The 15,221-nt window shown below is 49.8% G+C and overlaps 1 protein-coding gene across 16 annotated transcripts in view; it reads right to left on the bottom strand.

The window, feature by feature from the left end:
• ZGPAT (zinc finger CCCH-type and G-patch domain containing) overlaps positions 1–15,221 on the bottom strand; it is a 28,699-nt gene that overhangs the window by 504 nt on the left and 12,974 nt on the right. For 3 of the 16 annotated variants that reach the window (XM_055372715.1, XM_055372713.1, XM_055372714.2), the window contains exons 3-6: positions 2,230–2,363; positions 1,843–1,995; positions 694–813; positions 75–480 (exon numbers count right to left, since the gene is read on the bottom strand). In XM_055372715.1, coding sequence (XP_055228690.1) covers positions 75–480; positions 694–813; positions 1,843–1,995; positions 2,230–2,363 — 813 coding nt within the window. Of the gene's footprint in view, positions 1–74; positions 481–693; positions 934–1,806; positions 1,996–2,229; positions 2,364–15,221 lie in introns of all 16 variants that reach the window. The other 13 variants (XM_055372710.1, XM_055372708.1, XM_055372709.2 and 10 more) reach the window with 5 other exon arrangements.

Raw genomic sequence — 15,221 nt, 5'->3', positions numbered from 1 at the left:
TGACCTCCCGCATGTATCCCGGGGGCAGGGCCACCCTGGGTCGCCCTTTGCCCTGAGCTGGGCCCCATACGTACCGGCCAGCGTTGCGGGCGAGAGCCTCCTGGATGCTCCTGATGTCCCGCTGGGTTCGCTCGATCTTCTCCTCGGTCTGGAAGAGCCGCAGGCTCAGGGCCCGCTTGGCACTCTTGCTGGCACGGTACATGTCCTTGCTCCTCCTCCCCGCTGGGGCCGCCCCGGCCTCTAGGGCCCCAGGAGCCTGGCCTTGCAGCTTTTCATTGAGGAAGTCAAACACATTCCGAGGGGCTGGGCGGCCCCCAGGCCTGGCCCCTCTTCCCCGGCACCTGGGGGGCTTGTTGGTGCCAGCCTTGCCAACCCTGGTCTGCTTCTGCAGGGTCTCCACACACTGGTCCAGCGACTTCCCTCGAGGCAACACCACAGCATGGATGGGCTCCACCCGGCCTTCCGCGTGTCGGCCCAAACCTGCGGAGGCACGGGGATGGCAGTGCTGTGGCCGCGGGACCCCGGGAATCTGAGGAGCACGGGGATGGCAGTGCTGTGGTCGCGGGACCCCGGGAATCTGAGGAGCACGGGGATGGCAGTGCTGTGGCTGCGGGACCCCGGGAACCTGATGGCTGCTGGACCTGGGCTGTGCTGCAGCAGCCTGCCCACTTCTCCAGGGCAGCTTGTACTCACCCTTGCCAAACTCATAGCCCATCTTGGTGAGGAGTCTGGAGCCTATACCTCGTGTGTGCACCTCCCAGCCAGCAAAGGCAGAGCTGCAGGTCCCAGAGTCCACAGCATCCGACCCCACCACTACAAGAGACGGACAGAGGGCAGAGGACTGTGCAGAGTCCACGGCGTCCGACCCCACCACTGCAAGAGACGGACAGAAGGCAGAAGACTGTGCAGAGTCCACAGCGTCCGACCCCACCACTGCAAGAGATGGACAGAGGGCAGTGGCCCAGCCAGGCCAGAGGATTGTGCATGGTGACCCGGGCTTTGACCAATGAGCTCAGATCCTGGGCAGAGCCACGACACCCCACCTCCTGGGCTCCGTGCTCTCGTCACCGAGGCTGCTGTGGGCATGTGACACCAGGCAGAGTGCATGGCAGTCCCCACGGCCTGCTGCACCGTGGCCCCTCCTCCACAGCCCTCTCCTGCCCCTGCCCTTCTCCACCTTCGCGAGGCTGTGAGCGCCTCACCTGCCCTCACAGAGTCCTTGGTTCAGTCCTCCTTCACCAGGGACATGGGGCTTCAGAAACCACCATCACTGATCCCTGGGTACACCTCCAACATGCAGACCCCTCCTGGACTCAGCCCGCCATGCTTGGGTCAGGTGACCTCCCACATATATATACACACACACACGCACACGCATACACACACCCCTCTGGAGAGCTGGACACTGCCCACCAGTTCCCATTCCCGAAACTTCCATGCTGGCTGTCGGGACACAACCTCTGTCTGCCAGGATCCTAGGCACCCAGGTCCCAAGTCTGAGAAGCCATGCAGAGAAGCTGCCCCTCCTGCGCTCCAGGCCCCATCAGTTGGTCATTTTCTGTGACTTCCTCGGCAACTCCGGACCCCTCCTCTCCCATGGCCACAGCCACGACCATGGCCTCCCATCAATGAGACTGTAGCTGTTGCACCCACACTCCTTGAAGATAAAGGCCGCCACGGATCTACCCCTACCCACACGGCCTCCTCAGGCACAGGTGGCACCCTCGCCGCAGTCACACACTCTCCAATAGTTTGGTTAGAGGGTTGGTGCCCTCACCAGCCAGGAGCCTCTCAGGGTGACCCCACCTTCCTGGCTCCTGGGCTCCGCAGCTGCTGCCATACCTCTGGCATAGCTGGAGTCACCCGTACCGTCGCTGTCTGAGTCGGACTCTGTGGCCTCTGTGCGCAGTGGGGGCAGGATGCCGTCCCCCTCCACCACGGCCTCCCTCAGCAGCAGCGAGTCAAACTTGACTGTGTAGTAGCCGTTGTCCACATCTGGGGGCAGAGACAAGCTGCAGGTCAGAATCCTTGACAGCAGGTGCCACTGATGGGAACCACCCTGGACATCAGGAGCAAGGCAGGGCAGAGGCTGAGGGTAGGTGTGCTCATTTCGGGCCCAGAGCCAGAGTCCCGACACTCAACCCAAAGGAAGCAGGGAGCAGCCACACAGTGACAACACACGTGGGGCCTGGGAGGGTGTTCGCGGGAGGCCCCCACAGCCAGCCTCACCGGTGATGCGTGCTGCGTGCCAGAGGCCATCCTGGTGCTTGGCCAGACACGAAGAGCCAGCCTGCAGGGAGCTCAGGTCTGGGTCCTGGAAGGGGCGCAGCTCATCCAGAGAGACCACCTGCCCATGGGAGAACCTGCAGACAGAGCCGTAAGGGGCAGGGCTCAGACATGGGCCACCAGGGGCAAACAAACCCAGGAGCACTGACCCATCCGCCTGGGCACTGTCCTGAGGGAGACAGACGCACACGTGTGCGTATACATACACACTCACACACATACACACACACGCACGCACACACACACACATACACACACTCATGCACACACATACATACGCACACATATACACACACGCACATATACACTCACGCACACGCACATACACACACATACACACATGCACACACATACACACGCACACATACTCACATATACACACATACACTCACGCACACATACGCACATACACACACACGCAGATACACGCACACACACATACATACACACACACACGCACAGATACGCATATACACACGCACACACATGCAGATACACTCACGCATACAGATACACACACATGCACACACACACATGCACATATATACACGTGCATATACATGCAGGCATATACACACACCACATGCATATACACGCATATGCACACGCGCATATACACAAGTACACACATACACATGCACTCACACAGGCATACACATACACACGTACACATACACACGCATAAACATGCACTCGCATACACATACACGCATATACATACGTACAAACAGGCATACAGATGCACACACACATATACACAGACATACACATATACACATACACAGGTACACATGTATACACGCATACACACATGCACACACGCATATACACATGTACACACATTAACACACATATACTCACACGTCATACACATACACAGAGACCCTAACACGTATAAACATGCACTCACACATGAACTCATGCAAATACAGATGCAGTCATACATGGATATATGCACACGCCATCTCACCCACACACGCACCCTCACCCACACATGCACACACGTGCCCTCACCCACACACGCACACACACGTGCTCTCACCCACACACATGCGCACACTAGCACCCTTACCTACACACATGCGCACACATCTCTCACCCACACACGCACACACAGGCCCTCACCCACACACATGCGTGCACACACATCCTTACACATGCACACACACCTCACCCACACACGTGCACACACATGCCCCCTCACCCACACACATGCACACACACGCCCTCACCCACACACATGCGACCTCTCATCCACACACACGTGTGCGCACACATGCACCCGCACCCACACATGCACACACATATGCACTGTCACCCACACGCACACACACATGCACCCTCACGTGCACACTGTCACATGCACTCACACTCATATATGCATATACACATACATGCACACACATGGCATGTATATACACACATGCATATACACACTCACACTTGCATACACACGTAGTCTCTTGGTATCCATGGGAAACCCCCTGTGCAAACCAAAATCCAAGGATGCTCAAGTCCCTTATATGTAATGACATAGTATTTGCATACAACCTATGCGCATCTTCCCATGCACTTTAAATCATCCCTAGATTACTTGCAGTACCTAATACGATGTAAATGCTATGTAAATAGTTGTTATACAGTGTACAGACGCAGCCATCCTTTCCTTCCCCAATTATTTTCCACTCGAGATTGGTTGAAATGATGGATATGGAACCCGCAGATACCAAGGGCCAACTGTACACTTTACACATGTATGCACACACAATCACACACACGGGCCAACTGTACACTTTACACACGTATGCACACACACAATCTCACACACACACCAAGGGCCAATTGTACACTTTACACACGTATGCACATGCACACATACACACACACCAAGGGCCAACTGTACACTTTACACACGTATGCACATACACAATCTCAAACTCACACCAAGGGCCAACTGTACACTTTACACACGTATGCACATGCACACACACAGTCTCACACACATCACACACACACCCACATTCTCTCTCGGGATGGACTTGGCTGCTCCAGAATATGCCCCGTGTGTCCCATCACCTCTGCTGGAGTCACAGTGTGGCAGCAGCCTTCTGACAGCAGTTCCCACAGCCTCACTACTGCACAGGAGGCCACAGCACCAGTGCGTCAAGGCAGATGTGTTGCAGGTGTGTATGTGCATGACTGAGTCCTCCCCCAAACTAGGAGAACCTGCTTATGAAATAGTGATGCCTTGACTTTTAGGCATCAGTGAACCAGTAAAATTAAAACCAAAACCGAGACACAGAGAGAGAGAGAGAGAGAGAGAGAGAGAGAGAATGAGAATGAAGAGGAAACGTGGGGACAGACAGAACTGCAATCTTCAACTTTGCCAAATAAAGACATGAAAAACCAACCGCCATCCACTGCTGCCATGCCATCGTTTCAAAAAGGAAGTTCTTTCAACCCCACAAAAGCAACTGAGGGGCCAGGTGCAGTGGCTCACTCTTGTAATCCCAGCAGTTTGGGAGGCCGAGGCGGGTGGATCACGAGGTCAGGAGTTCGAGACTAGCTTGGCCAACATGGAGAAACCCGTCTCTACTAAAAATACAAAAATTAGCCGGGCGTGGTGGCGCGTGCCTATAGTCCCACCTACTCGGGAGGCTGAGGCACAAGAATTGCTTGAACCCGGGAGGCGGAGGTTGCAGTGAGCAGAGATTGTGTCACTGCACTCCAGCCTGGAAGACAGAGTGAGACTGTCTCAAAAAAACAAAAAAGGAGCAACTGAGGACAGGCCTTCAGCCCGTGACATGGAGCCAAGGCTGTCTTTCCAGTAGGAACGGGTGGGTGGAGCAGAGTGAGATGGAACAGGGGTTTTGTCTCATGCGTAGACACAGGTGGCCTCGTACACCTCCCCAGGCCAGGATTTTGGGCGGTTCCTTCTAGTGCCTACTGTTCTTAGGCACACAGGGCCCTGCCAATGACCGGGGGCGCCAGGGGCTACAGGACTGTGCCTCAAATGCACTGCAGCAGAGACTGGCTGAAAGGAGACTGAGAACATGTTCAAAAAGAGAGGGTTAAACCCAGAGTGAATTCGATTAAATACGCCCCTTCAACACACCCACACTGTCAATTAGTAAAACCTCTTCTAGAATATTTGACAATATTAAAAGCCTTGAAATTTGTAAACTCTTTAACCCAGAAAGTGCTTCTGTTATTGTGTGTGTGTGTGTGTGTGTGTGTGTGTGCAGTAGAGTCTTGCTCTCTTGCCCAGGCTGAAGTGCATGGTAGGATCACAGCTCACTGCAACCTTGACCTCCTGGGCTCAAGCAATCCTCTTGCCTCAGCCTCCCAAGTGGCTGGGACTACGGGAGTGTGCCACCATGCCAGCTAATTTTTGAATCTTTTTGTTGAGACAAGGTCTTGTCATGTTGGCCAGGCTGGTCTTGAACTCCTGGGCTCATGTAATCCTTCCGCCTCAGCGACATGATTTTTAAGGAGAATGTATGTAAAGATTTGGCCACAAGGATATTAACCAAATATGAAAAACTTGGAAATAACCTAAATTTCTAACCATGGAGAGAAGTTAATGGCATATCCATGAAGTTAACTGAAAACCAAGAGAACAGGCAAATCGATCAATGGAGCAAAAGAGAGCCTCCAGGAAGAGCCCCCACTCATACAGAAAGCCTCGTGTGGCAGAGGAAGCATCACAGATGGGGTGCAAGGAGAAAGACTATGGATTTCACAAGAGAAAATTAAAAACTGGGTTTTCATACATAAAAGATCCCAACCCAATCACCTACCTCACAGCATTGACAGAAATACATTCCAGAATTAGTAAAGACTTAACCCTGAAAACAAACAACATCTAAAACTAAAAGAAGCTTCTGAGTTCCAGCCACACTCAAGTACACAGGTCGCTGAATCGAATATGGGCCGGGAGCGGTGGCTCACGCCTGTAATCCCAGCACTTTGGGAGGCTGAGGTAGGCGGATCACTTGAGGTCAGGAGTTTGAGACCAGCCTGGCCAACGTGGTGAAACCCCGCCTCTACCAAAAATTTAAAAATGAGCCGGTGTGATGGCGTGCGCCTATAATTACAGCTACTCGGGAGGCCGAGGCAGGAGAATCGCTTGAACCCAAAAGGCAGAGGTTGCAGTGAGCCGAGATCACACCACTGCACTTCAGCCTGGGTGACGAAGTGAGACTCCATCTCAAAAAAAAAAAAAAAAAGAAAAAATAATCTAAAACTAGACAAAATTATCAAAACTCACTGATTTAGAACTTTTCAGAGTTCTGGAAACTGACCAAAGCTGAGAACTCACTGAGAAGAGATTCTTCTTGAAAAATGTTGGGCCTTGGCCCAGAACACTGGGAAGTCTGCAGCCTTTGCACCTGGGGCTGCCCCTGGCTCCTACTCCTGAGTCAGCAAACCTGAGTGATTCACCAGGTCAAGGCTGGCTGCAAAAACCAGCAGCAGCAGAGGTGGATGTGGCACAGAAGGCAAAACCCAGGCCTCGTAGTTAAAAGTGGTGACTCGATAAACACTTACAAAGAAAACTGACAGCCCTGATCATCTGGGCCTGTGATCCCAGCTGGAGTGAGCACTGGGCCAGCCAGATACTTAACAGGAAGACTCTGAAAATGAGAGAGCCACAGAAGGGCTCAGCTCTCCCAGGAAGGGCCTGGCTCTTGAGGAAACCACTGCAGGTGTTGGGAGCTCCAAGAGAGGCCAGGGTAAAGTGAAAGCAAAGAGAGAGGGGCTGGCTGAACTCACAACGTGCTCTGAAACCACATGGTGTGGTGGGGAGCCTTTTGGGTTAGGAGTGTTTGAGCACACCCTCTTGCCCAAATCCCTGGCTGACCACTACCATATGCAAACACAGAAGCAACTGCTAGGAAGCCAGACTAAAAAATAGAATTTAAGGCCGTGCGTGGTGGCTCACACCTGTAATCCGAGCACTTTGAGAGGCCGAGGTGGGTGGATCACAAGGTCAGGAGATCGAGACCATCCTGGCTAACACGGTTAAACCTCATCTCTACTAAAAATACAAAAAATTAGCCAGGCATGATGGCACACATCTGCAATCCCAGCTACTTGGGAGGCTGAGGCAGGAGAACTGCTTGAACTCAGGAGGTGGAGGTTGCAGTGAGCTGAGATGGCGCCACTGGCACTCCAGCCTGGGCAATACAGCAAGACTCCATCTCAAAAAAAAAAAAAAAAAGAATTTAAAAATCTGAGCAGAGATATCAGAGGCTGCAGGGGTGGGTGGGCAGCTTTTGCAGTTTAAGTCCAAACAACTAAACTAAAACAAACAGAACACAAGACTCAGGAAAACAACTCAGAATCCAGACACAGATCACCTGAGATGTCCAGTATTCAACAAAAAAAATTATAAGACAGGTAAACAGGAAATCATGATCCATATTTAGGAAAAAAAGCAGTTGATATAATCTGACTCTGATTTAGCAAGTTTAGCAAAGACTTCAAAGCAGCTACTATAAGTATGTTCAAATAATTAAATGAAAATATGATGGCAATGATTCAGGAAATAGGGAATCCCTTTTTTTTTTTTTTTTTTTTTTGAGACCGAGTCCCACTCTGTCACCCAGGCTGGAGTGCAGTGGCATGATCTCAGCTCAATGCACCTCCACCTCCCAAGTTCAAGCAATTCTCAGGCCTCAGTCTCTGGAGTAGCTGGGACTACAGGTGTGAGCTACTACGCCCAGCTAACTTTTATATTTTTAGTAGAGATGGGGTTTCACCATGTGCCTCACCTGAGGTCAAACGTTCAAAACCAGCCTGACCAATATTGAGAAACCCCGTCTCTACTAAAAATACAAAAATTAGCCAGGCGTGGTGTCATGAGCCTGTACTCCCTGCTACTTGGGAGGCTAAAACAGGAGAACTGCTTAAACCCAGGAGGCAGAGGGCTGCAGTGAGCCGAGATGGCACCACTGCACTCCAGCCTGGGCAACAGAGGCAGACTCTGTCTAAAAAAAAAAAAGAAAAAAAGAAGAAAAAAATCAAATGGAAATTCCAGAGTTAAAAAGGACAATCACTGAAAGGACATTTTTAGTGAATGTAGTGGGGAGGGCAGGATGAACAGGTAAAGTACAGAGAATGAGGTTGTGAAGCTTCTCTGTCTGATACCACAATAGTAGATGCTTGTCATTATACATGTGTCAAAGTCCATAGAATGTACACCACCAAGAGTTAGCTCTAATGTAAACTATGGACCTTGGGTGACAATGATGGGTCTGTGTAGGTTTAGGGATTGTAATAAACGTACCAGTCTGGTGAGGGAGCATGATGGTGCTGTGGGGAGGGGCTGTTGCATGTGTGGGGGTCTGGAGTATATGTGAAATCTCTGTATCCTCCACTCGATTTTGTTGTGAACCTAAAACTACTCTAAAAACTAAAGCCATGGTCAGGAGCAGTGGCTCATGCCTGTAATCCCTGGACTTTGGGAGGCCGAGGTGGGCAGATCACCTGAAGTCAGGAGTTCAAGACCAGCCTGGCCAACATGGTGAAATCCTGTCTCTACTAAAACTACAAAAATTATTTAGCCAGGTGTGGTGGAGGGTGCCTGCAGTCCCAGCTACTGGGGAGGCTGAGGCACAAGAATCGCTTGAGCCTGGGAGGCGGAGGTTGCAGTGAGACGAGATTGCACCATTGCACTTCAGCCTGGGCGACAGAGCAAGACTCCACCTCAAAAACAAACAAACAAACAAACAAAACGCCTATTAAAAAAAATTCAAGGCCGGGCTCATGCCTGTAATCCCAGCACTTTGAGAGGCCTAGGCGGGCGGATCACCTGAGGTCAGGGGTTTAAGACCAGCCTGGCCAACATGGTGAAACCCTGTCTCTACTAAAAATACAAAAAAATTAGCTGGGCGTGGTGGTGGGCGCCTATCATCTCAGCTACTTGGGAGGGTGAGGCAGGAGAATCACTTGAACCTGAGAGGTGGAGGCTGCAGTGAGCCAAGATCGCGCCATTGCACTCCAGCCTGGGCAACAGAGTGAGACTCCGACTCAAAAAAAAAAAAAAATTAATTAGATGTACTCAACGGCAGATTTGAGATGGCAGAAGAAAAAAATTCATTAAAAATTATCCAGGCTGGGTGCAGTGGCTCACGACTGTAATCCTACTACTTTGGGAGGCTGAGGCAGGTGGTTCACCTGAGGTCCGGAGTTCAACACCAGCCTTGCCAACATGGTGAAACCTCGTCTCTACTATAAATACAAAAATTAGCTGGGCATGGTGGTGGCACGCGCCGGTAGTCCCAGCTACTCAGGAGGCTGAGGCAGGAGAATTGCTTGAACCTGGAAGGTGGAGGTTGCAGTGAGCCGAAATCGCGCCACTGCACTCCAGCCTCAGCAACAAAAGCAAAACTCCATCTCAAAAAATTTAAATAAATAAATAAATAAATAAATAATCCAGTTTGAGGAATAAGGAGAAAAAAGGTTGGAAAAAAAAAAAAAAGCTTTAGAGAACGCACACCAACATACATGCAGTGGTACTCCCAAAAGGAGATGAGAGAGGGGCAGGAAAAAAATTTGTTGAAATGATGAGTAAAAACTCTCCAAATTTGGTAAAACAAAACAAAACATTAATCTATGAATCTAAGAAGCTTACTGAAGCCCACATACGATGCACACCAAGAGATCCACACCTAGATACATCACAAACTACTAAAGGCCAAAGACAAAGAGAAAATCTTGAAAACATCAAGAGAAAAAAAGATAATTCTTCAAGTACAAAGGGACAATTTGACAGATGACTTCTCATCAGAAACAGTGGAACCCAGAAGGCAGCATGACGACACTTTTAAACACTAAAAAGAACGATCAATTAATAATTCTATAGCCAGCTAAACTATCCTTCAAAAATGAAGCTGAAATAAAGACATTCCCAAATAAACACTGAATTAGTTGCTAGCAAGCCTGTCCTACAAGAAATTCTAGCCGGGCGTGGTGGCTCACGCCTGTAATCCCAGCACTTTGGGAGGCCGAGGCGGGCGGATCACGAGGTCAGGAGATCGAGACCATCCTGGCTAACATGGTGAAACCCCGTCTCTCCTAAAAATACAAAAAATTAGGTGGGCGCGGTGGCAGGCGCCTGTAATCCCAGCTACTCGGGAGGCTGAGGCAGGAGAATGGCGTGAACCTGGGAGGCGGAGCTTGCGGTGAGCCGAGATCGTGCCACTGCACTCCAGCCTGGGCAACAGAGCGAGACCCCATCTCAAAAAAAAAAAAAATTAATTCTAAATGGGCTGGGCGTGGTGGCTCATGGTAATCCCAGCATTTTGAGAGGCCAGGACAGGCAGATCATGAGGTCATGAATTCGAGACCAGCCTGGCCAACATAGTGAAACCCTGTCTCTACTAAAAATACCAAAAAAATTGGCTGGGTGTGGTGGCAGGTGCCTGCAGTCTCAGCTACTTGGGAGGCTGAGGCAGGAAAATCACTCGAACCAGGGAGGCAGAGGTTGCAGTGATCTGAGACTGCACCATTGCACTCCAGCCTGGGCAACACAGTGAGACTTTGTCTCAAAAAAAAAAAAAAAATTCTAAATGAAGTTCTTCAGACTAAAAGGAAATGACACTAGACAGTAACTCAAATTCACAGGAAAGAAAAAGGGGCAAAAAAAAAGAAAGGTAAAATATGGATGATACAAAAAAACTACAAGTATACTTTTTTTCTCTTTGAATTTCTTTCTTTTTTAAATAGAGATGGAGTCTCGCTATGTTGCCCAGGCTGGTGTTGAACTCCTGGCCTCAAGTGATCCTCCTGCCTTGGCCTCCCAAGGCTTTGGGATTACAGGCATGAACCACAGTGTCCAGATCTTAATTTCTTTTCTTTTTTTTTTTTTAGGCAGAGTCTCGCTCTGTCGTCTAGGCTGTAATGCAGTGGTGCGATCTTGCTCACTGCAACCTCTGCTTCCCAGGTTCAAGCGATTCTCTTGCCTCAGCCTCCCGAGTAGCTGGGATTACAGACACCCACCACCACGCCCGGCTACTTTTTGTATTTTTAGTAGAGACGGGGTTTCACCATGTTGGCCAGGCTGGTCTTAAACTCCTGACCTCAGGTGATCCACTCGCCTCGGCCTCCCAAAGTGCTGGGATTAGAGATAAAAGCCACCATTCCTAGTCCCTTTACTTCTGAGATAAGATCTGCACCCAGGCTGGAGGGCAGTGGCACAATCTCAGCTCACTGCAGCCTTGACTTCCCAGGCTCAAGTGATCCTCCCACCTTAGCTGGGATCCTCCCCCAAATAGCTGGGACTACAGGCGCGTGCCACCATGCCAGACTAATTTTTTGTAATTTTGGTGGAGATGGGTTTTGTTATGTTGCCCAGGCTGGTCTCCAACTCCCTGGCTCAGGCGATCTGCCCACCTCAGCCCCCAAAAGTGCTGGAGTTAAAGGCATAAGCCACTGCCTCCAGGCAACTTCTTTCAAAATACTTTTGAAGCAATAATTATAACACTGAAGAGCTGAAGTTATAACATACATAAATGTATATATGGCAATAATACATGAAGGAGAAGAGGGGATGGAGCTATGTCAGAGGAGAAGGGAGGATGGAGCTATGTCAGAGGAGAAGGGAGGATGGAGCTATGTCAGAGGAGAAGGGAGGATGGAGCTATGTCAGAGGAGAAGGGAGGATGGAGCTGTGTCATAGGAGAAGGGAGGATGGAGCTATGTCAGAGGAGAAGGGAGGACGTCATAGGAGGAGGCAGGATGGAACTATGTCAGAGGAAAAGGGAGGTTGGGACTGTGCTATAGGAAAATGGAGGGGGAACTATGTCATAGTACAGCGGAGGTAGATCTATGTTATAGACATGTTGCCATACTTAGGCTCAGTGCAGTCGCTCACACCTGTAATCCCAGCACTTTGGGAGGCCAAGATGGGCGGATCACCTGAGGTCAGGAGTTCGAGACCAGCCTGACCAACATGGTGAAACCCCATCTCTACTAAAAATACAAAATTAGCCGGGTGTGGTGGGGGCGCCTGTAGTCCCAGCTACTCGGGAGGCTGAGGCAGGAGAATGGCGTGAACCTGGGAGGCGGAGGTTGCAGTGAGCCGAGATCACACCATTGCACTCCAGCCTGGGTGACAGAGTGAAACTCCATCAAAAAAAAAAAAAAAAAATGCTGTACTTTAAGTGTTAAGTTAGTAATAATCTGAAGTACATTGTGGTAAGTTAAAGATGCACATTGTCATCTCTAGAGCAACCACTAAGAAAATAACTTAAAACAGCATAGCTAAAAATTCAGCAACAGAACTGGATATCACCAAAATGGAGTTGGCAGCTCCAAAGATCCGTCTCTCCAGCAAAGCAACTATTCTGCTGTCAAAACTGCCACAATAAACCTTTTTCTATTCAGCTGTCAAAACTGTCACAATAAACTTTTTTCTATTAAACTGTCAAAACCTCCCAATAAACTTTTCTGGAACTCTGGTGTCTACGAACCAGATGACTGCTCAATGAAGTAAGACCCTGCTAAATTTCAGGAGGACAGCTGGGCTATTTCTACTCAGCCACTACTACCAGCTCACATGTAGCCATGGGGAAGGCAACCTGTATTTCTGATGTGGCTTGCTGGTGTCAGAAGGGATGATACAGACCTTTTCTCAAGGAATCCTGCTTATGCATTTGGATCTTTCTAGTGTCTCCCTGAAGGGCTTGCCTTTGTTTCACCCCCTCGAACTCTCTCAGGGCTGGGGCAGCCTCCAGGGTAGTGCTGTTGATGGCATTTTTTTTTTTTTTTTCCCCGAGATGGAGTCTCACTCTGTCGCCCAGGCTGGAGTGCAATGGCACGATCTCAGCTCACTGCAACCTCTGCCTCCCAGGCTCAAGCAATTCTCCTGCTTCAGCCTCCCGAGTAGCTGAGATTATAGGCACCCACCACGCCCAGCTAATTTTTGTATTTTTACTAGAGACGGGGCTTCACCATGTTGGCCAGGCTGGTCTCGAACTCCTGACCTCAAGCAATTCACCCGCCTTGGCCTCCCAAAGTGCTGGGATAACAGGTATGAGCCACCGCGCCTGGCCTGAAGGCATTTACAGGTAGATACTACCTGAAGTTGCGGGGGCAGGGACAACAACAGATGGGCAAAGAACTGACAGAAAAGCCTAGGAAGGAAGAGGCTGGGAAAAGAGCTACATGAAGGTCTAAGGGCTTTGGAAAGCTCCTGTTCATGCTTGGAAATCCAGAAGGCCATGCACACAGCTGGGGCTAGACAGGGGCTCAGAAACACCTGAGGAGGCCCTCCGCTTTCACCTCTGGTTCATCCTTAGGCTCCATGGGAGCGAGAAGTAAAGGCTGAGGAAGAGCCGTGAACAGCCTGGTGGACACTGAAGGACTTGCCCCAGTACAGAGGCAACCTGGAAAGGATGGAAGATGCTCTTTATCCTTTTTTTTTTTTTTATTTGAGACAGAGTCTCGCTCTGTTGCCCAGGCTGGAGTGCAATGGCGCAATCTCAGCTCACTGCAACCTCCGCCTCCTGGGTTGAAGCGATTCTCCTGCCTCAGTATTCCCAGTAGCTGGGACTACAGGCAGGTGCCACCATGCCTGGTTAATTTTTGTATTTTTAGCAGAGACAGGGTTTCACCATATTGGTCAGGCTGGTCTTGAACTCCTGGCCTCAAGTGACCCACCCGCCTCCACTTCCCAAAGTCCTAGCATTACAGGCGTGAGCCACTGCGCCCGGCCTCTTTATCCTTTTTGCCACTAGACATTTAAAGAAATCTCTTTCAAAGCACAAGCTAACCACTAACCTAAAAGAACAGAAACAAGCACACCTGACAGAATATAGTCTGTATTTAAAAAGGTCAGGAAAGTAACTAAACAAACGAGAAACGACAATCCACAACAAACAGCAACGATGAACCCTGCAGAGGGCGGAGGATCTGATTTTCAAAGTAACCACATTATCATCTTCGAATTGTGCAGGTTTCAACAAAAAATTACAAGGCATGCAAAGAAACAAGAAAGTGTGGCCCATTCACCGGAAATAAAGAAATTAACAGGCTGGGTGCAGTGGCTCACACCTGTAATCTCACCACCTTGGGAGGCCAAGGTGGGATGACTGCTTGAGCCCAGGAGTTCAAGACCAGTCAGAGAAATGTAGCAAGACCCTGTGTCTAAAACAACAACAACACAACCAGCCAGGCATGGTGGCACATGCTTGTAGTTCTAGCTACTCAGGAGACTAAGGTGGGAGACTCACTTAAGCCTGGACGGTTAAGGCTGCAGTGTGCCAGGGTTGTGCCACTGCACTACAGCCTGGGTGACAGAGGGAGACTTTGTCTCAAAAAATAAAAAATAGGCCGGGCGCGGTGGCTCACACCTGTAATTCCAGCACTTTCGGAGGCCAAGGCAGGAGGATCATGAGGTCAGGAGATCGAGACCATCCTGGCTAACACAGCAAAACCACGTCTCTACTGAAAATACAAAAAATTAGCCAGGAGTGGTGGCACGCACCTATAGTCCCAGCTACTCAGGACGCTGAGGCAGGAGAATCACTTGAACCCAGGAGGCAGAGGTTGCAGTGAGCCAAGATCAAGCCATTGCACTCCAGCCTGGGCTATAGAGCGAGACTCCATCTAAAAAAAAAAGAAAATTAAAAAAATTTTTTTAAAAATAAAGAAATTAATAGAAACTGTTCCTGAGGAAGCCTAGACATTTGAATGACTAGACAAAAACTTTCAATCAATTACCTTAAATACACTAAAAAAAGAGGCTGGGCGCAGTGGCTCACATCTGTAATTCCAGCATTTTGGGAGGCTGAGGCGGGCAGATCACCTGAGGTTAGTATTTTGAGACCAGCCTGGCCAATGTGGTGAAACCCAGTTTCTACTAAAAATACCAAAAATTAGGTGGGTGTGGTGGCACATGCCTATAATCCCAGCTACTTGGGAGGCTGAGG

This window comes from Gorilla gorilla, chromosome 21, assembly GCF_029281585.2.
Source record: "Gorilla gorilla gorilla isolate KB3781 chromosome 21, NHGRI_mGorGor1-v2.1_pri, whole genome shotgun sequence".
In the NCBI taxonomy this organism is placed as follows: Eukaryota; Metazoa; Chordata; class Mammalia; order Primates; family Hominidae; genus Gorilla; species Gorilla gorilla.
Note: the sequence above shows the minus strand (reverse complement) of the source record. Positions and strands in the feature narration are given on the sequence as shown.